General features: G+C 37.2%; 1 protein-coding gene across 1 annotated transcript in view; it reads left to right on the top strand.

Annotated features, from left to right (window-relative positions):
- Positions 1-3,774: 3,774 nt before the first annotated feature.
- The window catches only part of MYO3A (myosin IIIA), a 108,986-nt gene continuing 85,536 nt past the window's right edge, over positions 3,775-27,224 (top strand). Inside the window, exons 1-3 of the mRNA XM_032182655.1 lie at positions 3,775-3,942; positions 8,749-8,883; positions 26,965-27,069. Coding sequence (XP_032038546.1) covers positions 3,775-3,942; positions 8,749-8,883; positions 26,965-27,069 — 408 coding nt within the window. The remainder of the gene's footprint in view (positions 3,943-8,748; positions 8,884-26,964; positions 27,070-27,224) is intronic.

Below are 27,224 nucleotides of genomic sequence, written 5' to 3'. Positions count from 1 at the left end.
GAATTTCCATTGCAGTGATCTGATGGCCTACAGGAGACACACTGCGTTCTTCATGGGGCTGCTACTTCCCCTTCTCTCTCCAAACCAGCTAGATATTGAAAATGATGGAGAATTCAGTGATCTGCATGCATCGATACCAAGTGGGGCATTTCTGGGTGTCTCTAACTTGTTGCCTGAGGTCTGCTGAGTAGAGTGTGTATGTCTGATATCATCTACAAAGCTAAAAATCATATAAAGCTGGCTTATCTGAAAAAAATCTCTCCCAATTTATTGTTACAACTGTGATCACTGACACCACATCCCACCCTTATCAAAACAAACAAAAAGCCCACAAGCAATCAAAAAAAATATATTGCCTTCTTATCCAGGACTTCCCCAAACTATTGTTTTTCTTTCTGAAAGCCCTAAATTTAGTAATTTTTTGAGCACACCAGAGGTATTTTAAGGAGTTTTTATAGAGGTTTGAGGGTACATTCCTAGCTCAGAAGCTTGAATCAAGCCATAGGCTGTTTTTAAAGAAAATTTTTAATAGTGAGGGGTATGATAAATTACCCAGTTATTGGAGCAACCAGACGTATTCCAGAGACAGTCCTATTTATTGCTGAAATATGAGGTTATATCATTATCAGCTGTCTCAACTTCACTGAGATGCAATAAAACATTGTTCATAGCTCAGAACAGAACACTTGAAATCATTCGGTTTAATATATTGCTAATAACAGAATTGGAAGCTAAACAATTTATCTGCAGAGGCTTGTTCTTAAACATGGTGGAAGTGAGGAAATATGTTCAATATAACTTATTCAAGTCGTGATTTTGAAGCTGCAAATCAAGACAAAGGATTAGAGTAAATCTTTCAGGAACAGTAGCTTTAAATTATTCAACTAAGCATGGCAGCTATTGAATGTGTTATTGGTAAGTATGTGGTGATTTCAGACACAAAAAAGTGTAACTGGTCTGCTTTGCAGAGGAAAAAGTAAGTATATGACAGTGTTTGTAGCACTGATTTCTGGTAGCCAATAACACCTGCAGGAGCATGTTTCCTCAGTCCTTTCACAGTTCTCCTTGCACTAGTCTCTGCAGACAAATGTGCAAGTGATCCAGGGAGTAAATTAATTTCAGCTGCATTCTGTTAATCTGTAGGAAATTAATGGAACCTGAGAAGCTGGCTGAAGCAGCTGTTTTTGATGGGTGTTTCTTAGAATATACTCTTTGCTGTGAAACCTCTGCATGGCAGGGTGGACCTTTGATTAAGGATGTATGTTGAGGTTCAGGGTATTAGAGTTCCCTGTGTGGGTCTGGCATGGGATATGTATTGGAATCTTTGAATCCCTCCTTCATCTTTGGTACTCATTTTTGAAAGGAAAGAAATTTTTTCTTTTAGAACTTCTGCATATCTCCTATAAGTTGCTTGGGTCAGGGATGTTTGCTGCATGTCCTTGCAGTGTGAGACCTAGCAGGACCTAGATTTGGGTGGAAAACTTCTGTAGAAAATATATTAGAGTATGTCTACATGTAAAATGATTTGGGCATCTTGGTTTTATGAAGGTGGCCATTGATTGCTCTCCACCTTTTTTTCTAGAAAATCATCCATTATGTATTGAGTAAATCTTTAAGCAAACAGCTGGCTTCTGTTCTAAAAACTTAGGCTCAGACAGAAATTTCATCATTGCCATGTCTCCCAAAACAAAAGTTTGGGATTATGAATCCAATCTCACTGTCATCCCCCAAATAAATTGTTTATCATCTTGTGTAGTCACAATTAAGAGCTATCTATAAAGCATTTACATGTACCTATAGAGTGGTCTTTTGTATTTGTTTATTTGCTTCTTTGTTTTTAAGAAAATATAAACATTATGTTTTTATTTGAGCGCTGTTCTATAGGTAAAAGGGAGGGGGGGGGGGGGGGAAGAAATCCTTGACCAAAATGTTATAAATTGTTTGTGTTCACTTTCTGGGAAAGAGGAGGCCTTTCCTGGAAACAGTAAAGCTCTCGAGGCATGGATAAATAGTAGGCACGAGGTGGAAAGGTAATGCAATCAGTCTCCTGACTGGGTTGTGCTCATAGGAATCCAAGCGGGAGAGGTGGACAGGAGGAAAGAGGAGATTTTGAATCTGTAATAGGAGTTTGGGGATTTATGTATTAAGTCTCCACGTCTTGATCTCCTGCCATTGCTTTGACCTTAACTTGGATTTGTGTTAAGGGAGATTTGATTATGACAGGTGAAACTGGTTCATTTTGCTCCTACAGGCGTTGAAGTCAAGGTGATGGGCCATGGTCACAGTGCTCAGTGGGCAACAGACTTCTGTGGGTTTCTTGATGCTAAGAGGGTATTACTCTGCTGTGCGAGCTGGTGTACAAGCTGGTAATAGTCACGTGTGTATTTAAAAATAAGAAAAAAAGGGGAGAAGAAAACCTTGTTTTCTCAGTGATGAGTGAGTTAATTAACCAAAAGCAGAGCAATGGGAAGAATTCTGAACCTCAAGTTCCCCAGGAGAGCTAGAAAACTTGTCTGAATATGTACAATGTACCAATGTGCATATTGAATAATTTAAAGAGCTGATACAACAAATGTTTGTGTAGCAGTCCATTTCAGCTGCTTCTAAGAGGTGTACATACTGCATCTATAGTGTGGTTATATGAATAAACAGATGAATAAAGAAAGTATGATGAGTATGCTGGAAGCCAAAAATGAAGCTGAAATTGAAGGTATTCTGTATGTTATCAGAAAAGCGCAGTATAATGCTATTTCTGTAACTGGCATATCATGATATAAATTGCTTTGCGTATGGATGTATGCTGTTGAAAATGAAAAATCCCAAAATAATTAAATTGATACAGTACTCTTAAACCAGGCTACAAAACTTAAAAAATGAATATATGGAAGTGACTCTCCAAAGCTCACTTATTTGTCATGCCCTTAATAAGGGTTTGAGGCTGCGCTGTTGTCTGCCCCTTTCATTTTTCAGTCTTGGCTCTGCACTTTGGAATACAAGAACATAATTTTTTAACACCCCTCTACCAGGTTTTTGCCTGTTCTTAAAAAATGGTAAAGGTGGGTGTTTCTGGTTTGTTTGTGTCTTGTTTTTTAACACTGTAGGTGCTGGATAGTTGGTATAAAAGCATGTGCTAGTGAGTTGTATCCATCACTGACCAGGGCATAGGTGCAGGGTTTCCTGTACAGTATGTAAAATAGGTGCATTAGTGAAAGTACACCAGTAAACACGTTTTCCATGACTGAATGCTTACTTGTCAGAAGACCATAATATTGTAAAAAGATCTACCACTTCAATCTGCTTGGCTCAATTCTATATAAAAATTCAAATGCTGATAATAGGATTCCTCTGGATTTTATGTAACAGTAGTCTCTGAGCTTGGCTCCCATTGCCCTGCCCCTTTAAAAAAAATAATAATAATAAAAATAAAAATCCCAGAGTTGCATTTTAGTTCCATTATGGGAAAGCTTCTACTCACTTCACTCAAGCCAGAAATTAAGGGAAATTCAAATAATCATTTGTACTAATTTGATACTGTGTTGACCATGTTAAGTACCTATATTAAGTGCAAACTTATTCTTTGTTATGCTTTCCTACACTACATGGAAGCAAAAAACAAACAAACAAAAACAAACAAACAAAAAAAAAACACATCATTTTTAGTGTTAGAGATTGGAATACATATTTGTTTTCATATATGTAGGAAACCAATTGTGAATAATCATTTGTTCACTGAATGCTGAAATTTTTAATTTTTCCTAGGAGCCATCATTTGAGATGCTTCCGTTGACTGGGAAAACAATCATATTTGATAGCTTTCCTGACCCCTCAGATACCTGGGAAATAATTGAGACTATTGGCAAAGGAACATATGGAAAAGTTTTCAAGGTATTAAATAAGAAAAATGGCAGCAAAGCAGCAGTCAAAATCTTGGATCCTGTTCATGTAAGCTACTTAAATTACTGTTGTTTGTACTTATTTAATTGTAACTGAATGCATTATGTATTATTTTTTCTTTTTCTTAAAATCTCAGTAGGTCATTTACATTAGAATCAATAGCTCCAACCTGCCAAGTAAAATATATTTTCTAGCTATCACTGCATTTTTTCAGTATCATGAGTGATCTCGGAAGTGGTCGCATATGGTAGAAGTCAGAAATAGACCTAAACTCTATTCTACTTTTGGTTCCGCCTTGCTTATCTTTTATTTTCAACTATAGACCTGCTTATTTTCCTTTTAAATACATGTACCAGCGTCCTAGTTTCTTATATTTTTAATGTTGTTCCTTTTTTGACATGCTAGCCAGTAAGGAAGCTATGCATTTTTAAGTGTCTTAAATGTCCCTTCAAGCATCTATTTTGAGTATGTGCTTTTAGCTGGGTTAAGTGCTATGAGTGACACTTTAAAAATAAAACAACATACTTTCTTTTTGTTATTATTGGTTCTGAATTTTCAGAATGTGCCAAAACACTTAGAGATCCATCTTTTCAAATGGAAAATACAAAGGCAGTAACTCCTACACACAAAGCACCAGGTGATGGGGATGTGGAATTATGTAGTAGAGGGCTTTTGTACTCAAAAACTGACAGTTGTTGGGAGGCAGATTAATGCTCAAAGAGTAAGGAAGAATGTTAGTTTGGTTCATAAGGTGAACTCCATTGACTTCGGTGATGGCTACGTGTGGTGTGAGATTGTTCTTGAGAACAGTAACCTGCTAAGCATAGACAAGGAGCTATTCCTTTTTTTGAAGTGGCCCCTTTGAGCTCACCTTTTGCACTCTCAGCACAGTGTTACAATTTCTGTTGGGCTCATAGGTCTTGTGGAGCAGATGCTGCTGTGTGTGAGCATAAGCTGGACTCATGGACTGCATAGCAGCAAGGACACTGTAGTGGCAAGAGGAGGTGTTTCCAGTCTGGCTCTGTGACCCTGCTACAATCATATGCTTTGATGTGAGGCATGTGCTTCCAATGCACAATTCTCTGGGCAGCTGGAAAAAAGCACACTGTGTTGTGTGAACCACTGTGTGTCACACCATGTCTCATTATGTTCCCGTGGCCTTTATGTCCACAAAATGTGAAAACATTCTGTCTTGCATTTTATTTGCTGTTTCCTGTTACTCTGTTTTTCATTTCAGTATACTTTCAAAACAACAAAAGGAGGCTAACCTCAATGCAGTATCACATACCTTTCCCGAAGTAAATGTGGTTTGCAGCTGAGCAATAAGGCTCTTGGTGAATTCAGATGCCTTGGAAACTGTTTGGACTCTATTGCTTTCTGTAAACTAAGTTTGCACGTTTACAATGAATAGAGGACTTTCTTGCAGTTGGTGTTCATATAATGCCAGTATGTCAGGAAATGTTTCTGCTTTAATCTGTTTTACAAGTGTTCAGGAATGGTTCTTAACAGGCAACTGGTTCTGAAGGACTCGGGTCAAGTTTCAACATTCTGTACATTTTAGAGGCTATAAGAAAAGGGTAGAAGATAAATACAGAGAGAAAGAAGAGGAAGTAAAGATGATGCTAAAAGAAAGAGAAACAGATTAAATAGGAGATAAAGAAGTAGCATATGAAGAAGCCAGAAGAAATAAAAACAGTGGATACAGAAGAAAGAAAAAAATATTAAGGTATAACAGATTCCCAATTTTAATGAAATAGTTTACTTAAAAGTCCTTTTTTTTTTTTTTTTTTTTCTTGATTCTTTGTAAAAGCATGCAGTTTAAAATTTTCTTCTTGGTCAGTTGAGACTCTTAAACTTCTGTTCATCTCAGCTGCTGAAAACCCTGTAAGTTGTCACCCAGAATTTCCATGAACTGAGAATATTGAACTGGAAGCACTGAAAATTTTCTTTTTCAGCATACCCCAATATTATTCAAAAAAGGCATCTACTTATATTAAAATTCTAGTTTTGTTTTAAAACTAGATTTTTCTTCTGACAAATATTCACATGGATTTTTTTTATTGCCTATATTAAAGGTGTTTTTTTCAGTGCACAAACAAGTGAGCCAAGGATACTGATATGTAGTGGAAAGTCAATAATTCAGTCAACATCAGAGCACAAGACTTGAATTCTTAACTGAACATATTCTCCTTTTCTTTCTGACACCATTCTTCTTTTCCCCCTCCTATTCACAGGAGTTCTAAAGTAGCAGCTGTATCTCCATGTTGGTAATAAAATGGCAATCCCATATTAGAAATAGAGTGAAAGTTATAAAACCAGACCTTTTTGTTTAAACTGAAAGTATTATTAATGGCTGCAGAGGGAGCCATTGCAATGATGAAAAAGGTAGTTTATATGTTTTCTTTGAATTTTACTATTTTTTTCTTTAAAGATGGTTTCAGAAATGAGCAACGTGTAAGAGGTGGACTGAAGAATAGAGCAGAAACATGCTTTTACATTACTTAATTCAATCTGGAAATACCAATTTAAGAAACTACATTATCAGGGGTGATACAAAACTGAAATAAGCATTTCACATTAAATCTCTTTAGGCCTTTTAGATTCTTTATGTTAAATAACACCTCAGATTTTTGCAACTGAAACAAGAAAGCGAAGGTGTTGAAATGACTATGTATGAAGATGGAACTGAAAACATCTTAGTCTTGTCCTTAGGGCTATAAGTAAGCACCATTGTACTTTAAGACTCTTAGCCAAGATACCTTATATCTAAGTTCACGTGAAAATATTCCGTCTACTGTTTCTGGAAGAGGCTCTCCCTTTAGCTATGTTTTATGCAGGTAAATATATTAAATTCAACCAAATATATCAAGTTGTCTTTTTTCATAAAATGCAAAGGAAGATTTTTTTTAGTATGTATAGAATAAATATTCTATTCATTTCATATCCCTCTTTTCATTTCTCCTCATATTGGTAAAAATTTCAAAATCTGAGTACCCCTCAGGAGACAGAAATATCTATTACATCACAGTGGGACAGTGGATAATTCTCTTCCAATTTCCCCAAGGCAGCTAGGGTTATTGTATGCTTTGTGTGTATTTTGGTTTTGACTTGATTTCTTTTCAGTTTGTCCTTTTGTTTTTACCAGATGCTCTCTCTCTCTCTCATTCCCTCTTATCTTTGTCTCTTTCCATTTTTGTCCTTCTGTTCCCTCCAGTACCTTGGTTGGTTGTTCCTTCCTTCTTGTTATTTTTTTGGCTCTGTTCTGCGTTGTGCTTGTGGGAAAATTCACTTATAGTGAATTCCTTCTTTTTTGACATAGAGGAAAACTTCCGCTGTTTTTTCCTCCTCTCCCCTGCTCTACCCTGCTTCCTTCTCTCTCCCCCTCCCCAAAAAAAAATAAAAATAAAAATAAAATCTCTAAAGCTCTTTTTTGTAAGAAGACTTATTCACATAAGCTCAATGTGAAATTTTAACAACCCAATTCCTGAAGATACTGGTGACAAGGGAAGTTCTTTGAGGTCAGTCCAAAAAAAAAAATAGCCCAAGCTAACGTGAGGAGCTTTACTTGGATTTAGTGTTGGAGAGACCTGCATAGGAAACAGGTGTCCTCTTAGGCACAGGTGTCTTATGTTGTGAAAAAAAAAATAGGATTATCATTCATTAGGACTACAAAGCAACCCTTTTCACCCCTGTAGTCACTTCCATTCGGTGGTGGTGAGGCATGTGATAAAGGTTTTCAGCACTGAGTAGGTGCCTTTCATTGGTATGAAATCCATTCATATGGATAGTGCACTTCATGAGTAGCCTCCCTCTACAAGTGATTTGTCTATTTATTTTTTTTTTTGTCTGTAAATAGCAAATTGTATTAAAAGCACTTTAAATTTGGTAACAGGTTTGCTATCCATGCTTTTTCAAGATCTAAAAAATGCAGGGAAAATGACTACAGCTATTCTGCCTCTACATGGCAGAACATGACCTAGATGGACTGAATGTTTTCTCAGTATGATGAAAACAGTCTAAAAACATCCCTCAATGAGCTCTTTTAGTGCATAGGTGAAAGGGGTTACCTGACTTGTCTGGTGCCCACAGTTGCTAGCATCTGTACGTGTATTTGGCCTGAAGAGCCTTGCACAGTTCCTGGTGCATGTGATGACAATCAGTTGTCAAGTCTTGCCTCCAAATGGACTTGCCTCATTATGTAAGAAACATGAGGTCTGTTTAAAAAACAAACAAAACAATAAAACATACTGACCAAAATGCCAGTATTCAGCTTAGTGGAAAAACTGGAGAAATCATGGATATCACCAATTTCTATGATAGCAGAAAATGAGAAGAATTCACAGATGATTCCAGAAAGTGGAATGATAAATGAGTAAGATGTGGCTGCAGTCATACTTGTTTGTGAACAGAGTGGTAGCAAGGTAGTTCCAGCTGCACCTTCTCTGGCTGGAGATAGCCTTGAGACTGGAGAAGTAACTGTTGACTTCCCAAGGCATCTGCATGCAGTTCCCAAAAACTCATCAGTCTGCAGCTATACACTTGTGGATTGCACAGGCTTCAACTTGAAATGTTCTTTGCCCATTCTTCTGAGAGCTCCTCTGCCATACCCTGTGCATTTGTTAGTTGAAATAGGCAGAAGACCAAGGAAAAGAAAACACGACTTTCATTAAGTAAACAAAACCAAGCTTTGTAGCTCTGCAAATGGCACATTAATACTTGGATTTATTTGTTTTATTATTTTTTTTCTCTTTGCATTATTTCAAACTAGATTTGAATAGCCTGAGAACTTTTTTTTTTTTTTTAATTGCTTTTATTATTTATTAACTCCTATGTATTTCTCATTTGTGATCCCAGGATATTGATGAAGAAATTGAAGCTGAATACAACATTTTGAAAGCTCTCTCTGATCATCCCAATGTAGTCAAATTCTATGGCATGTACTATAAGAAAGATGTGAAAAACGGAGACCAGCTTTGGCTTGTTCTTGAGGTAAATAATTTGGAAAAAAAAAAATCTTCAAGTCAGCATTCTTATGTTGAGTATGAACACAATGAATGAGATGCAAGTTTTCTGTTTGATGGCTTCCTTCGGAGTGGTTGCATGTGAAGTGATAAATACTGTTTAGTTTTGTCAGTGTTTTGAATTAATGTTCTGATCTGATTTCAGTATTCTTGTTAGGTGTTTTATACGGCTAATACTGTGCCTTCAGAATTAGGATGTAAATGCTAATAGGACTTGATAGGATTTGCCACTTTAGATCTTTCTTTGAGAAAAAGTGTGTCATGGGAATCTTCCTTCTGTAGTATTTGTTTAAATATGACTAAGATATGATATAACAGGTAAAGGAACTGCTATGGTGATTTTTTTCAAAAATAAATGGTAGAAATGAGTTATGTTTTTTTTATGCACATAAATATACAAATAAGACAAATGAACAAGGGTAGAAGCCTGTTCTACTTGCCAAATACTGTTGAAAGCAACAGGATTTCCCCAAATGGCATGAGAGCAAGGTAAGACCTGTAATTTATGTATTTCAGTCTTTAATTTTGACTAATCTAGAAGCAAAGAACTTGATTACTACTATTTTCGTAGGTTTCCTATAATCTGTTCTGCAAAAACTTCCTTGATGATGTTTGATCGTTGTTTGATAAGGTTGAGATTGAAGAATTAGTTGTGTTTTATAATGCCAGCTACACAAATGTAATCCTTCTGCCAAATATCTCAGATAAGTGTTATCTAATCCTGAAAACAAGTTCTAAAAACAAACAAACAAAAAAACTTCTAAAGCTTTTCCAAATTCTGAATTGCATTGGGAATATGTTTTAGGATAGTTTGCACTGGAATTGATAATAAATTGTTAGGTTAGACTGACATCAAAAGATGTCAGCCTTTTGTGTAGTAAGCATCTTTGTAAAATCTAACTTCTGTTGTGTCTGCTGGGCATTTGAGACTCCATCTGTGAAACTTCTGGCCTGTAAAGGATGAGTGCCAAAGAGCTAGGATAGAACAGACTGTGAGGAACAGTCAAGAGTTTATATTTTAACTTATATATTTTGCTTGGAGTTATTTTATTGATGTGAAGAACACAAGCTACATATAGCATACAAGTTTTATATTTACTCTTCACATGCTATGCTGCACATGTGCAAGTGCCACTGTGGGTTGGGTGGAATAGTCTTGGATGCTTTCTGTCGCTGCACATGCAGATCCATGAGTACAAAGAATTTCAGTTGGTGTGTGTATGTGTACGTATACATGAGTAGAAAAATAAATTTCTAGCAGTGACTTTAGTGAATCTATACTTCTAATACAAAGATCTGTGAAAGAAACCTGTTATGGCATAGGTTCCTCCGGTGTATCACCTTCCTTTCAGCTTGTATGCAGCTTTACAGGGCCATTGCAGATTGTTTTTTCACAGTAGCTATATAGGTGTCTTAAAATTTATGAGTGTTTTTTTTTTTATATAGTTATTTTGTTTTGTGTGTTGTTTGTTGGTATTGGTTTTGGTTTTGTTTGTTTTTGTTTAACTAATATCTGTATAAATTCATAACGGCAGCAATTAGTTTTTACTTTAGTTTATAGAGACTTATTGCTTTGGAGTCTGTTGTGTTTTGTGGTTTTTTTTTTTGGTTTGGTTTGGATTTGTGGTGTGGTTTTTTGTTTGTTTGTTTTTGTTTGTTTGCTGGTTTTGGAGTATTTGACTCTATGTAGATGTGATGAAATATTTTTTTTCCTGAAGAGGGAAATCCTCAGTTCTCAAAGGCACGTCCCACACTACATAACAATAAGCTCATCTGGGAAGATAGTTTTCAGAATTCTTTTTTCTTAATTCTGTTTTAGACATTATTTACATGAATTGTACTGTGAAATTCTTATACATTTCTAGTATAACAGTCATGTAAAACTATCACTGTTGCATGTGAATGCAACAGAGTATGGCTGTTCCTGTGCCCATATTTGTCTTAATGGGATGAAGGTCCATCTAGCCTGTATCCTGTGTCTGACTGGGGTCAGCTGTAGATATCTGTGGAATACTATGGGACAAAGCAAATCAGTAACATGTTAACATGCTTATGAAGCATGGGAGAATTCTGTAAAATGCTCTCCTAGCAGTTCAGCAACTGAGAGAGAGTTTAGAGATTTTTCTGAACCAGAAGTGGTACCTCTGTTATGAGAGGAAGGTAACTGTAGAGAAAGGTGATTACATATAGGCATCTGTATGGCCATTTCTGAGGCTCAAATAACTAGCCTAATCCTTCTGCCAAGGATTAAATAGTTCTGGTATGGTTAAATGGAAATGAGGTAGTACAGCAATGTGCAAAACCACTGTGATCATGGACATCGGATTGATCACCATGAAATTCATCTGAAGACTACAGTATGATGATTTTTGATGTACCCTATAGTTCTGTGTTGCTGTTTTATATTGGACTTGATCATGTTTGGTTTTGGGGGAGGAAGAAGTTACTAACTGGATTTGTACTAAGCTATGGCAAGTGGCTGTGAGGTCCAGTTTTGAAGCCAGAACTGGCCAAGTAGCCAAAAAGATTGCCTGTAGTGTTGTAAAGGATTCTTGTGAGTTTTTTTTAGTCCCAAATATCTGAATTATCATAAAATTGTCATGTTAGTTGTAAGTTATTAGATATTCTGGACACTGAAAATGACCTTGGATGGGTTTATGATGAGGTTATTCATGTCTTGGTGTAAAATAGTCCACCCCACTTTTTATCTCTGTTTTCCAGGATTAATCTATCCTTACTTGACTTGTTACCTATTGAACCTGTACTCTCAAATTCCAGGACAAGATAGCTGTACATTCAATTTTTATCTAAAATTACCATTTTTATTTGCTGCTCCCTGTAAGGCCGTTTGGTGAAGATCTCAACAATGAGGCACTGGATTCACAATTCAGGTTGAAGATACTTCTGAATAGAAATCATTAAAACAGATGACTATCAAGAATTATTTACCTACAATTAAATGGTATTAGAATCTGACCTATTGGTTTAGGTCATCTGACGGTTTGTATCTGTAGGTGACAAAACCAGTTGCTTCAAAATGATGGGAAAGATCTGTTGCAGGGTAAACATAACATTTTTTCCTAATCTCTTCACTTATGAATTGCCTAATAGCATGTATCTTTATAGAAAATATTTTTCTAATTTGAAGTGAAATTCCTAGTTTTCTATTGAATATTTGAGTTTCATTTTCTTTGTTGTATTGTTCTGTCTCTGTGCTGATGTGTGGATTACCTAAATGATCTTGTAAAGCATTTTGAAGTTGCAGTGCTGTGAGCTGGAAATGTGCTTCTGGGAGAGCAGGAGCTATTGCTCATTTAAAAAAAAAAAATGTTAAAAGAAACAATTAAAAAACAATTACTTTCTTGATGTAATAAAGTATCAAGAGAGATGTAGTCAATCTCATGCTTTGATTTAGCCTTTAAGTGTAAGTCTAATCAGTTAAAAAACTTGCATAACGATTACATGGAAAAATAAAGTTGAACAACCTTTTCTCATAACACTTTTTCTGTATTTGACATTCTAGTAGTGTATTTGTAGGAAAATAAAGTTACCAAATAGTGTTTATCTTAATATGAGGACCTAAATTTGAGACTGGTATAGAATAAGAATTAAGTAAATAAACTAAAAGAAAGCAATACAAGAGCTTTTTATGTAATTAAGTTACTTTATTACAAAAAATAAATTAAAAAAAAACTTGCTCAATTCACTGTTTTTAAGGAAACCACCTACAGGAATGAATGTTAAGTAAAAAATACATCTATATGGTATAACAGTAGTTTTGACTAAGTTCAGTAATGCCTTTCTTTCTGTAGGCTGCACTTAGGCTGAACATCTGCCCCTGTGTGGATGCTGTTCGAATCATATTTATTATAAAGAATACTGCTAGAGAGGATTCTTGCCAGGATTTTTTTTTATTTTTTTTTAAGCCTTGTCATGTGTTTCCAGAGATGTAGGCAGAAGAAATTGGCCTATTGAGTCTGTGTTGAAAAGAAACCACTTAAGTATTATACTTGGGATGAATCAGCCTAGCAGTTTTGTGTCAGCAGGCATCAGCATGATGGCACGGCTAAGGCAGAGTGTGCTATAACCCATTTGTTTCAGCTGTGGCTGTTAATTAGGAAGAGAATAGATCTAAGGTAATTGGAAATTAGCTGATGGAAGATGGAGCAGAGAGGCACATCATATTGGATCTTACAGGTAAAGTGTGCAGGTTAAGGGCAGGTGGGGAGAACAAGTATCACAGCCCTTGCCTGAAACATGCTGCAAAGAACTACCAAGACTGAAGGCTGAAAGTACAACAGCAAGGTAAATAGGAGGTATTATACAGCTTTTACTGTTGTCAGCCCGAGGCTAAGGATCATAATGCAACTTATTTTTATAGTTCATTTCCTACACAGATCGGGTAGAACTTTAAGAATCATCTCAATCTGTCTCCAAAAGACACACAGTTATGCTTGTCATATTTGGGATATGCTTGGGTTTCTGAGTCACATAAGTGATCTAGTTTGTTTTATCATTCTCAATATCTTTTTGTGCTTAGGAAATAGGAAAAACATCCATTATTTTTATTTTTATAGTAAGATATTTCTGTTTTGTTTTGAGTTAGAACAGCCTGGTAGAGGAAGACATTCAGATGGAGCAACTTCCCATCCAAACATTCAATTTTGTAATATCAAAATATTTTGTAGGAACCTCTGGAGTTCTTGTTCTAGTGTGATCTTTGGCAGGGAAATCATGTGAAAATGTAGAACGGTTTGTGCTTGGAATCTGCTTCTCTAAAAACAGTTAGCCTTTTCTATTCCCTCAACCTTTTAAGGTGGGAAAATAAAAGCATAAAAAATGATTGCTGGAGATGGAGGAAATTGCCAAGAAGTTATAGAAATAAATACCTTTGTGCTGAACTTCAAGAAGACTGTCAAAGCATCTTTTTTAGGTGTTTCAGTCTTCCATGTGTGTATGTGAACATTTTAAGAATATTTGCAGTGCCCTACTGAGTTAGACCAATGGTCCATGTAGCACAGCGTGAGTCTGTCCAATTTCTGCAGTCCATTTCCCTCATGCTGTCCAGCAAACGGGTTGTATTAAGTGTCCCTGCCTATTCTGTTTATTGTCCGTATATGCTCACACTAAACCTGATGATATACTGTCATGCTCTGCAGTTTCCTCCTAGAGCATGCAATTTTAATTTTGTCATTATTACATAATTATTACTGTGTATAATATTCCACATACTAGAAAACACTGTTCTCAATGCTATGAAAGCATTTCCAAAACAAAATATTTTTGAATTTATGGTAAGAAGTTTTGAACCCTGTTCATTTGAGAAGGAAAATATGTTAAACTTTCCATTTGACTGCATGCTCTGTTTTCTGACCAGCTCTAATATTAAAAAGTACCTTCACAAACAATACTTGAGAAGTGCAACAGCACTTGAGGTAGTGCAATCTGTATGGGTATCAATTATGCACATTCCAGATTGAAATCAACCTGATTAATTTTTGTTCTCATGTAGAACCTTTTCTTGTTTCAGTGTAATCTTTAGTGGAGTAATCATGTGAAAATGTAGAATAGCTTGTGCTTTGTAACCTGCTTCTCTGAAGTGACATTAGCCTTCTCCACTCCTTCAACCTTTTAAGGTGGGAAAATAAAAGGATTAAAGAAATAGAGAAACAAAACGATAATTTGTATCATTCTACATTGTTACATGACAATTGGTAGACTTTTTTGATCTTCTATGTGTTTCTTGATGTTAATTGAACCTGCTGATCAGATGCTGATAACTCAAAAGAATTACAGAAGGATTATTGCTATCCAGTTGGCAGCTGTATTTGCAGATTTAAAATCTGCATGAAGTAATTCAAAACTGTTACTTTGATCTTTTAAAGTTAACTTGAGAAGGAAACTTTTAAAATGTATAAATATTTAAATTATCTTTTTAAGTCCATGGGACACTTCTATTTGTGTTTCTTTTTCTAAGGAAGAACAGAATCATTAAACCCAGTAAATAGAACCCCTAAGAGCCTGAATTAAACTGAACACAGAAAATTGTAGTGCTCCAGTTCATATGGCAGTCTTTTCCCAACCACAGACCAGTACAAATCCATTGTGTGGATACCATTTAACCTCTACTCTAACAATTGTCTAAGTAGTCTCATATGGAAAAAAATGAATAAAATGCCAGCATACCAAACTGACAGCCTGCTGTACCAGGGTAACAGGTCCATTGCAACTAGATTGTTCCTAGTGGCTTGCCTGAGCTACAATCTAGCTAAAATGCTAGTAACTGTGAGAAAACCTATCTAACGAAACATGACTCTCAAAGGAAATCTGTATGGTAAGCAGAGAGCAGCAAGCCTGGGGAGAAGAATTTCCACTCGTGAATTTGCCAAGAGTTGGAGAGTCCAGCAGGATGTGTAAAATATCAGTTACTTTCTCCATTCCAATACTAAAAATCAGTTTTCGTTGCAGGGGGGGCTACATCAAAGTTTAAAACAAGAAATGGACTTTGAAATGGAGAACCAAGGGGATAACAGAAGTCAGTTGTGATCTCAAGCATCTGCAAGCATTTGTCAGCATTGCAGCAGAGTTATTAAGAAGGATTTGAAGGATAGTGGTGAGGTTTTCTTTTTGTTTTGGCTGCTCCTTCAAAGCAGAAAAGAAAGCATGCCACGTTGACAATTAGCCAGTGATGGATACCAGCATTGTAAAGATAGGAGTAGATGTGCTACTACCTAAGGAAAGGTATTAGGACTGCCATGGGTCTTGACAGTAAAAGCAGCTAGCTCATGTCTGGTGTAAGTGAGAAGTGGCAGCCAGCATGAGGATTTGAGGGAAGAATGCATGGTCAAAGGTGGCTAGTTAGGGGTAAGCAGTCTCCAAGACCTTCAAGAAAGTATTGCAATAACTCCTGGATAAAGAAATGAAAGATGAGCAGTATACCTGCTGCTATGCATGTGGCCTTGAGTGAATTTCTGTGCTGTTGCACTCTTGCATTTGGAAAGAGGAGTTTAGCAAATCAGATGCTTCCAAATGTTTGCAAATGCTGACTGTAGTCCCAGACAGAGCCCTAGTATTCATGAAATATGTATAAATTTTCCTCACAGATCCATAAATGAACAGTGACAGCATGATTTACATACGTGTCAGACTGAGAAAAATGAGAGTAATTAATGGCCAAATCTAGTGTGGCTAATAATTTTGGATCCTTCACTGACCTACTTTACATGGAAGTCTCTCATGTTGCCTTTTAGACACCATGTTTAATTCTAATATATGGTGAAACTCACTGAAGTGTGTCCTTATTCAAAATAAAAAACAAATCCTCTGTTTTGTCATATACTGTCCTGTGTGTGGAGTAAGGTTATGCATCTAAAGAAGTGAATCCCAGCAGGTCTAGGTACTGCATTGCATTGGGGAAGGGAGCTGTTTTGTAACTAGAGAGCGAGGTACTGAGTGCATAGAAATCACAGAATCATTAAGCTTGGAAAGCACCTCCTGAATCATCTAGTCCAACTGTCCCCCTACCACCAATATTGCCCACTAAACCATGTCCCTAAAATTCAAGGTTGCAGTGAGGTTTGCTACAAAAGAGAAGCAACCACCATCCAAAGCAAGATCGGTGTATCAGTGTGTGTATGTGTTGGCTGAAATTGCCAGAAGCACAGTAAGAACTTCTAGGATCAGGACAACTGTAACAATGTCATGAAACTCAGGTCTCTTTCCTACCTTGAGATACATGTACATTAAGAAGGATAGAGACATATCATTCAAGTATTTCTGTCACTGTTGTATGGCTTAACGTGGATGAGACTTCAGCTGTTTGATGGAGGGCAGACCGGGTGGTGTAAAACTTGAAGAGACAAGAAACTGGAAAAGAAACTGTCTACTTTTACGCTCGCCTGAAATTTTGCAGTGGGTAACAGTGTATTTACTTCTGACTCACTAATTGTGATTTTATGAGCTCTTTAGGGGTATTAATAAGCTCTGTGCTAGGTAAGCAGATCAATATGTTTTAAAAGCTGTTTATCTGAATAATCCTTGACCAGGAATGCAATGCCTTTACCTCAGTCCTATATCCTGCCCTAGTCTGAAAGGGCATGGGGACCTGTCATAGGTTTGGAGCAAGGGAAGGGTGTGATTCGTGAAGCTGCTGAACTTCATCAGGTGAAGATTTTGTCTTAAAATAACAATACTTGTAAGGAACAGGTAGGAATATGGAAACTGGAGGCCTCTGTGAGTATTACACCACATCTGGAGTGACTCAGGAGTCTGAGGGAATGCACAGAAAGGTGCTGGTGGTCTCATTTTGGCTTTCAAAGAGATGAGCCTATCTAGCAACAATAAAGACATTACTGTATAGAATACTTCTCTTTTATGTTAAATAGTGGATCTTCTGATTTGTACAGAGGCGTAATTTATTTGGGATTTTCCTTTTGAGAGCTTGCAGTATGTCTTTGTTAGATACCACAGTTGCTGTACACAGAGGTGTTACTATCCGAGACAATAAAGGCAGGTTTATGGAGGTGTGAAAACGTGGTGGAGTTTTGAAAACACACTGGATGGAAGTTGGTCTGTCTAATAAAATGCTATAATAGCAGGTATGCTTTTTTTTTTTTTTTTTTTTTAGATGGGAGATTTAGTTTAAAACAATCATCTTTCAGAAAGTAAGCGTAGTGGAAAATAAAGTTCTTTTTTCAGTGGGGGAGTGTTGGAGGGGAAGGGAGTTGTGATTTGTCTAACATCAGGTATTTCCAAATGACACATATAGAAGAAAAATTAAACAATTGAAAATTGCTTTTTCATATTATTCAATGTGGATCATTTTTCAGCAATGTCTGTGGTTATAATTGCTCCACTCTGACCAACATTGAATAATTTGATCCATTACACATCTGAATCAGCCTTGATTTCTCCATTTCTAATGTGTACCTCTTTGCTTCCCAATTATAGCAATTTTTCACTCTTGAATTATATCCCATTTTCCCAAGATCAAAGTTGTATGGCTACAACTATTATTTTGTGCTTCAAAGTTTTAGTAAATACTGGTATTTTTTTTCTGCAAGATGAGTATTTTATATTACATTGTGGTTTGCAGGGTCCACATCTTTTAGGCAGCCATTGAGCATATATTACGGCCCACATTGCTGAAGAATATAGAAAATGCAAAAAGCTTGGTATGATAAATCTCTAACAACTTTGCCACCAGAAGGGGAGACAGAGAAAAAGGAAATTTTTATTATTCCACTATGTAGTTAAGTAGCATGTGAATACTATGCTCTCTATTCTAATATTTAACATTACTTTGCCTTCTATATTTTTTATTACAACTTTATTAAAGATATGAGGTTATTTTTAATCAGAAATGAATTTGTGCAGCTATAGGTTAAATCCTACATCAGCAAGCTTTCTTTAGCTTTAGCTGGGGATAGCATCAATCAAAAGAATTCTTGGGGTGGGGTTTTTCTCTTTTTGATTTAGACACCTGAAGGTTAAATGCTTAAATTCAAATGGGATATTTTTGCTGTCTTTGTTCTCAGTTTATACATGTATGTTGGGTTCCTTTATAAAAGGTGTGTCTGGAGCAAGTGGACTTGTCTGCAGGGAGGGAGATTCTTCCTCCTTGTTCTTTGTCAGGCAGAGAGGTTGGAGGCTGCAAAATTTGGGAGAAGAGCACTACAGCAATGAACCAGAAGCTGCAACGTGCAGGAAGCAGACAGGTGTCAGCACTGCCAAAAAGAAAATTTTCCTGGTGTCCAGAAAGTCAGTTTGTTGCAGCTCAGAAAGATGTTGGCTTAGCTGGAGTCAGACCCTGAAAGCAAAGACCTGTCTTGCATGCACGCTGTGAGGAGGGGGAGGTCGATTTACAGAGCACTTTGATTTCAACTGTTTGAGCTAATCTCTCTGAGTTAAGTATTCTAGTAGCTCATTTAAAACAAAACGAAACACTTCTGATTTCAGAGTCCTTTTGGTTCTTACAAAATTTTCTGTATGTTTTGGTATGTACCTCTCAATATTCTTGCAGGTTTAGGATCCCGTCACAGTTACTGAGTCACCATAGCTGCTTTTGCAGTCACCAGAGAGAGGCAGGGAACTCCAGAGAGTGGTTAAATTGACCTGTCCTGCACTCTGCTGAGTGGAGAGGAATTGCCTTTAGGATAAGTCTGTTTCAGCTTTACTCCTTTTGTAAAAAGAGCCTGGAGACAAGGCCCATTGTTTCGATCCGTGCTTTCCCAGCCATGCTTTCAGACTCAATAGGGATGATTTTGATTGCAGTCATTTAAATTACAGTGAATTATACTAAATTATTGTCTTCATCTAAGAACACAGACATAAAATGAATTATGTGTAGTGTGGACATGATAGTGCTTGGAACTACTGTCTGAACCTTGATTCATATAGAAATGAGGCTACAAAAGAGGAAGATGCTTTGAAACATTTTGTAATTGGTAAGGACTGAACAAGGGCAACGTGCTTCTGAGCAGGCAATAGAAGCTGTGAAGTGCTTGCTGTTACTCAGCCCACCTTACTGCTAGGCTTCTTGTGTTTTCCGGAGCCTTAGCTAAGCTTGCAGCAGACAGTAGAAATGTTTCTTTTGATGTTACTGATCTCTAACTTAGGCTCCTATTTTTCTCCCTACCTAAATGAGTGTTTTTGCATTCTGAAAGTTATTTTTACCATTGCTCCTTATGTAAAATAATAAATGAAAATAAACTGTTGATTTGCACTAAGGTTTTTGTATCAAAATGTTCCATCTTGGTAAACTGTCTCTTGTGCTTGTTCAGAAAGTCCTGGACTCTTTACTGACCAGTGTCTTTTGGTTTTGTAGTAGCTAGGTCTGATTTTGCAAAATGATCCTTGAACGGAAATGTAGTGGGAAATAAGTTTCTTGTATACACTAAGGCCCTAGAGTTATCTTTGGATGACTTTATACAGTCCAAAAGTACAAACAGGCTTTGGAAACCATCACTAAAATAAGAAGCTTCCCTTTTGGTGTTTCCACAGCTCAAAAAATATTATCATAAAATGCTGCATTTTAAAAGCTGCAAGCTTTTGTATGTAGGGAAAAACAATATCGGCATAGATGTGATCTTTTCTATTTTGGCCACAGAGTGAGGTGGAGACTTCTGTGTTCTGACTGAGAAAAAGAAGAGACTGAAGGACACTGTTTCTTGAGAAGGAACAGGCAAACTTTTCCTCTGGGTGCTTGTGTTGTCACTGCATGAACTTGACAAGGAAAATGAGAAGTTAAAAGCCAAACTGAAAGCGGAGATATCAGAAGCAACAAACAAACAGCCGTGAGGCAGTGACTAACAGCCCTGAAGGTGCTAGATGATGTAAAAGAGCAAAACTACAAATAGCACATGGACTGTGATCACTGAAGCTAAATAACAACTCAGGAAAGATGTCTTTCAGAGACATGTCTCGTTCATGCTAAATTGAAAGCAATCAGCTTTACCTAAAAGCCAAGAGCATTGGTATAGTTTCTTTTGATTATAGGTTGTCTTGTACTATTGTTAGAAAAAAAATAGGAGTCACAATGCACATCTTTCCTCTGTTTGATGTGGAATTAAAAATATGCTGTACAGTCAAGAGCTGCATGTTGAACCACTTGGCCCATCGAAGAAACTGATGTGGTTCTCCAAGTCAAGGACCCATGGTATCTGTGGTTGGTATGAGACGTCAGTGGAAAGTGTTCTTTGGCTGTAGACAGCTGTAGAGACATGACACTGTGCAGGCAAAGAACAGGAATTAATCTGGTCACAACTGACTGTGACAGCCAGTGTGGTGAGAAATGGAGTCCATCAAGTTCTTGGAGACAGAAGGCAAAGGAAATGACTCTGGAAATGGCCATATGAGGTTGGTTCTGCTCTAAATGACAAGTTCTGTTTTGAAAAGTTGAAGATGGAAGGATATTTGAGTGTAAGAGATCCCAAGATAATTGCATTCATTTTCCTGAGGAAAGGAAGGTTGGTGGAGCAGTGGAGTAGGAGTAATTGGCCTTCAAAAAGATTGCTTCACCTAGCTTGGAAAACTGGTAGGTAACTGTGCTTAGCGAAATAGCATAAAAAATGTAGGAAAGTGGGATAGTTGGGCAGGTACTGAAAGAAACAGGATAACTGGTGTTGTAAGGGGAAAGCAATAGATGGCATCATGCCTTTTGTAAGGATTTGTTGTGTTTCCATGTGACATCCTTGTGAGGAAAACATTTATGTGAAGTTTCTGCAACTTCCACAATAAAAAAATCTAATTTTTGTAAAACTTTACTCAAAGAACAGTGGTAAGTAATTCACTTTCAGGCAGGGAAAACCACAAGTGGGCATCAGCTTTTGGCCTGTTTCTGTTCATTAATAACCTAGGTGAGGAAACAAATTCTGCATAAAAAGTCCAAAATGGACACCTAGCTGAATTACAGACACGTTGGAGAATAGCTTCGTATTCCCTGTTGTGACACACTGAGGAACTTCTTGGAATCACGGTATAAATGCAGTAGACACATGTAAAGTACTGCTCCCTATAGGAGGAAGAAGTGGGATATGTCTGACTAGGCCATGGGATTGCAGAAATGGGATCTGCAAAGTGCAGATGTTTCTCTCTCTTTTGTTTTCTCTCCAGTTTTTCCCAGCTGAGACTCCCAAAGGAATACCATATTCAGTCTTGTGCAAAATATTTCACAAACATCAGTGGCAAATTGTACACAGTCTGTGTTTAGAAAAAGTATATTATGTCAAAAGGTTATAGCAACTAACTTTTTTTTCAGCCCACAAAAGAGGAAAATAGCATGTCATGCTATTATATAGCATATATAACATCTTCTATAGTCAGAGAAGATGTTAAATAGAGAAAAACAACCATTTATTTTTAAAAGCTATAGGGAAGGGTAAAAGTAAAGCAGTTTTATTGTCAGCAAGGAATATTTGGGTTGGATGGTAGGAAATATGCCCTGACTACAGGGCAAGTGAAACCCACCAGCTGCTTAAATGGGAATCTTCCTCACTGGGAGATTTTTAGGAGTAGGTTAGTCCAGGTGTCTGTCAAGAACCACTTGAAGGTACTAGATCTCTACACAATGAAAATACAGTGGGTTAAATTACTTTTCATTCCTGTTTATACATGTTTCTGTAGTTTTGTGACCAAAAAGCAGCAGCAGATCAGATCTTTTTTTTTCTTAAGAAAGCCAGGACCAAAAGGAAGGTACAGCCAGCTCAGGGGCTGGCAGCACTGTCATACTGCCTGCTCAGGGAAACAGCTGAAATGTATTGATCTATCAAAGAATAGGAGAGAAAAAAAAAACTAGTGCCTGAGATGCTTCTAGGATTCTTGTGTGTGAAGACATAAAGCAAGATGGGACAAAGCTACTTTTTCATAACTATTACTTGTGTATGCCTCAAGTTGTGCATGTGTGAGGTGTTACCCAACCAATTCTGTCCATGCAGCCTGTAAGGATGGGGCAAGTAGTAACTGTAGTAGTTGTTACTATAGCTGTTCGAATCCAAGCTGCTGAAATAAGATGAAAGTGCCTTGACAACTGCAGGATGCAAGCAAATTTCACCTGACAGCTCAGCACAGATGCATAAATTAGGAGCAGCTGGATGATTAAAGGCTGTAATAGTCCTAACAAAAGTGCAACTGATAGTTCTCTTAAAAGTGAAGCTGATGCTTGAATTGTTATTCAGTGGGCTTCAGAAACCAGAAGAGCTGAGCACAGAGAAAAGTATCAGCTGGGTCAGGTGAAGAGTGAGTAAGACCTACTCAGAGAAAAGAACAACTGCACGACTGTGATGTGGTGACAATTTTAACTGACATTTCATGTTAGAATCGTGCTATTTTATCAATCTATTGCAGGAGAGAGCTTTGCATTCTAATAGCTCAATTATAGCAGCACAAGGTTGTGGCAGATGGGTGGGTGGAGGACTGTGTGTCATCCTGGTGTGAGTCTTTGCCTTTTGAGTGCCAGAAAATCATAAGGGAGGAGCTCTTTGTCACCGCTCTAGAAGTCATAAGCACATTTTCAGATGGATCAAGTCTTCTATCAAGTTCTGAGTATGCAAGAATTCCTTAGTCCTTTTCTCCTGTCTGTCTGAATGTCCAGACTAGGGACTGAGTATTTTTAAATCCAAATATTATTAACCATATAAAAATACAGCTTGACAAGCACCTTCAGAGGTTATTGGGTCCATCCCTCTGCTCAAAGATGATTAACTTCAAAGTTACAGTTTTGTACCAGGTCTTTTCCGTCTCTGGTTTTGGTATCTTCAAGGATGTAGATATTGCATTCTTGCTGAGTGATGTCTTCCAGATCTTAAGGACTCTCAGTGGGAAAATGCTTTCATGGTGTCCAGTAGGAATCTACCATCTTGCAGCTGGTAGCTGTTGCCTCTCATCCTTTTGCTGAGTGCCTCTGGGAATCATTTGTCTCTGTCTTCTGCACCTTCTTTTATGTAGTCCAAAGACTTCCATTTACCCCTTCAAGTTGGCACAATGGGTGGCTTGCAACAAAATAATAGCTACCAACACCTCTATTCTCTAGATGATCACTGGAAAGAAGAAAGTTTTTGTTTGTTTGTTTGTTTTTGTTTTGTTTTTTGTTTTGTTTTGTTTTAATGTATTTTTGTTGCCTTCATGATTTGTTGTTGTACAAGCATTGCAGTTAGCTACACTCATACACAGTAACTTTGGTAGGAGGTTGCACAGGTTTTACTGTCGACAATGTACTACTAAGAAGCTGCAGAGATCATAAATGCAAGCTGCAATATTTATCAGCACCTCAGGAAACTTCCAGTCTGGCAGTACTACTAAGTAATATTAATCCAATAATCTCATTGAAGGACTGCATGATTTAAGAAAATGTGATTTTAAAATATTTATTTAAGTTTTTATGGCTCTGTCCAGATTTTAGTCAACATTCCCAAGGATACTTTATCTCCTTGCCTACTCAGATTCCCATTTGCAGCAGTCAGTTTTGGTAAAGAAAAAAAAATCAAAACATAGCAACAACAAAATAGGAGCTTCTACAGGCATGGTCCAGAAGTGCATCAGGCAGTAGTATTGTAGTTTTCTGTAGCCTGTAGTTTTGAGGGGGAAGAGCAGTAACTGGCTTATAATGAGAGACACTTTTGCTATTTTTATGATAAGCTTGTATTGAAAACATATGTAATTTTATGGTCTTAGGAAAAAGAGTCACTGTTTGAACTTCAGTTATAGGGACATGTGGCAGCTTCAACTGCAAAAATAAATAGTAGGAATAAGAAATGAGACCAGAGGCAATGGTTTACCCACAAGGATTTGTGTGGCCTGCAGAAAAATAGAACAAGGTTAATGCTAACCTGTGTCATCTTTGTCGTCATCGTTCCTCCCCTCCCCGCCCCACGCATCTCAGAGCACACAGATACAGTGTCTGCCATAATCTGCTTTTCTAATTGTGGTTTGTATTCTCATAATCCCTTTTCCTTCAGTTAGCTGCTTCCATTCTATTACCTAGCTTTATTTCGCCTCATCCTCCTGTGGCGGTGGTCAGAAAAAATACGAATCATCTGCTATAAGTAGAAGTACATCTTTTAGAGACAGAAGGAGCAAAAGAAAAATTGCCCTGTGCATGCAAGAGCCTCTATCTATGAGATCCTCAGCTGACCTCTACCTAACTGCTGCTCTGCTTGGGATTCACTGTAGATGTGATCGCCCCCGGTGATATGGGTGACTTTTGTTATTCTGCTCAAGACCTGCTCAGCTGAGCTTTTACATACCTACTTTCAGTTTTGGTTTGATGTGAAATTACTGTTTTTAGTACCTTACTTCACCTGGTATTTTATGTAATTTCTATCTAATAATACAGATAGTTATAACAGGTGCTTATATTTTACAAGATTGGTAGAAAAATTAGTTAAAGCAACATGTTAAAGCGAAAATAAACACTGTTTTCCCAGGCGATTAAATTCAGTGTTGGCTTTACTACCTACATATTGAAGAAGGTGATTTCTGGAGTATTGTTCCTTCTCCCATCTACAGAAAGAATATATCACTTCTGTGTTAGTCCTCTTTGCCTCGCACAGAAAGCCTAACAGATATCCAGATCTGTAACCAAAATAGAAGACCAATCTATAAAAAGCAAAATTTTAATGTTAGATTAGATAAGAAAAGTATTTTACAGATTATATTTATGCGATTTATTTCACAGCTGTTTTGCCAGTTCTCAGACAGTGCCCTGCAATGCGAGTGCATTAATTGAACTGGACTTGTCATCATCCATTGGGTATGATTAAATATGTCGCTGATGTGGCAAAGCTAAAACAGCTGAGATTCTGGAAGGTGAATGGCATTGTAGAAAATGTAAGTAGAAAAAGGCAATGGAGAAGGCAGACCAGTATGCCTAAAGACAGTAAATTCAATCCTGCTTCGGAATCTGACCCTGATCCCACAAAGCACTTAATCTCATCATTTACGCACATGAGTTTTTCCCTTCTCTAAGCATACATATTGTCCCACTGAAGTTAGAGGGTGAGACTAAGCAAGTACCAAGACTGCTGCCATACATCTCAGCATTTATCAGACCAGAGCCTTCACTGACCTGACAGGGGGAAATATCTTACCACAGCACTTATTTATTGAATGATATTTGTGTAGGCATTCACGCAGTGCAAGTTCAGTGCAACCCAGGGTTCCTACAGTAGTCAGAAAATTGTTGTTTTGTTTGGGTACAAAGGGATGTAAAGTGTTTTTGCTGTAAGGTGCATGTCTTTTCTGTAGTTGCTGCACAGTAAAGAAAAAAAAAAAGTAGGGGTATATAAGAACAGATTTAAAAAAAAAAAAATCAAATATAAAAGTGTCCAATGTCTGGAGTTCTACCGTTGAAAGATTTTATTGATAAATTATGCCATCATGAATAAGCTACCCTATTTGCAGTCAGAAGGATTTGCAATTTTGTGCTACTTTGATAAAATGTCTTATGTGGGTATTTATTTTGGTATAAAAAGCTACTAGATGTTACAGTGTAAAGCTTAAAGATTATTTCATTGTTTTATTAGAAGCAGCTACTCCTTTAAAGAGGCAATGGCTCTCTAATCAATGAGTTTTTTTAGGCGCTGCAGAGTAGGTATCATTAGGGATAGTTTAAGACTCAAGTACTGATTTCATCTTTGCAGGTACAGAACTGCTACAGACTTAAATTGTTGCTTCTTCCTCCTGAAAATGTTAAGTGGTAAAAGAATAAACATATGAAATGTTGCAGTTCTAAGCTAAATTGCTGGTAATCTTTAGAGCACAAGGTCAAACCTGTGCTTCTTGTGTATACAGAAGCAAAGGGACAGGTCTTGCTGGAGTCTGTCTGCAACTGAGGCAGGAGAAAGTGTAGGTTGTGGCTGTCTGCATCTGAACGAGGAGCTGAGAGGGCTGATTCCACAAGGGCTATAATTTATCCTACATCCATGACCCACCTGGTTTTGGTGATAAACGTGACGTCTCTTTCCACTGTGCTTTCATCGCCATCCATGAAGCCCATCTCTTGTGTATAACGTCCTTCTGCACAACAAATTACATACTGCTTGGCAAAGAAGGTAACTTTTCCCTTGGAAAATATTCCTGTTGGGGGAGTTTCTCTGCCACCTGCCTTCTGATGCCTGAAATCCATTTTACATTGTATGTAGCTTTTGTACCTGAGAATTGATGCTGTAATAATCCGCATTGCTGGTGAGTTGCACATGATGAATATAAGAAGCAATTAGCGTGCCCCACAGAACATGCTTTCACAGCAAATTTATTGCTTTATAAGCTACTTCCATTTCAGTGAAAGGCAATTGCTTATATAGGAAAACAAAAAAATAGACTGCTGTATTTGCATTTGGGCAAGCAGAATTAAATGCAGAAAGTGGTTAAAGGAGTTGGCATAAGTTGCTGTTTTTGTTGTTTGCATTAATGGTAGATGCAAGAACAAATTTGTGGTTTGCCAGTTTAATAAGGAGTTCATGCAAGCACAAATATAAAAACTACTGTAAAATAAAACCAGGTGGCTGCTCCAACATTTCTTAATTCCTTTTTATATTCCAATTTTATTTTGCAGCTGTGCAATGGTGGATCTGTGACTGATCTTGTGAAAGGGTTTCTGAAGAGAGGTGAAAGGATGAATGAACTTATAATTGCTTACATTTTACGTGAAGCTCTGATGGTAAGATAAGCTCTCAGTGAAAAGACAGTCAATATTCAGTAAATGTTTTTTTTCTTTGAATGAAGGTCATGTCCCCATTAACACAGCCTTTATAGCAGTGTTTAGTGAAATCAAGGTAAAGTGTAATGCCATCTATTGACAGATAGAAGCAGGAT

This window comes from Aythya fuligula, chromosome 2 (assembly GCF_009819795.1).
Source record: "Aythya fuligula isolate bAytFul2 chromosome 2, bAytFul2.pri, whole genome shotgun sequence".
NCBI lineage: Eukaryota > Metazoa > Chordata > Aves > Anseriformes > Anatidae > Aythya > Aythya fuligula.
Note: the sequence above shows the minus strand (reverse complement) of the source record. Positions and strands in the feature narration are given on the sequence as shown.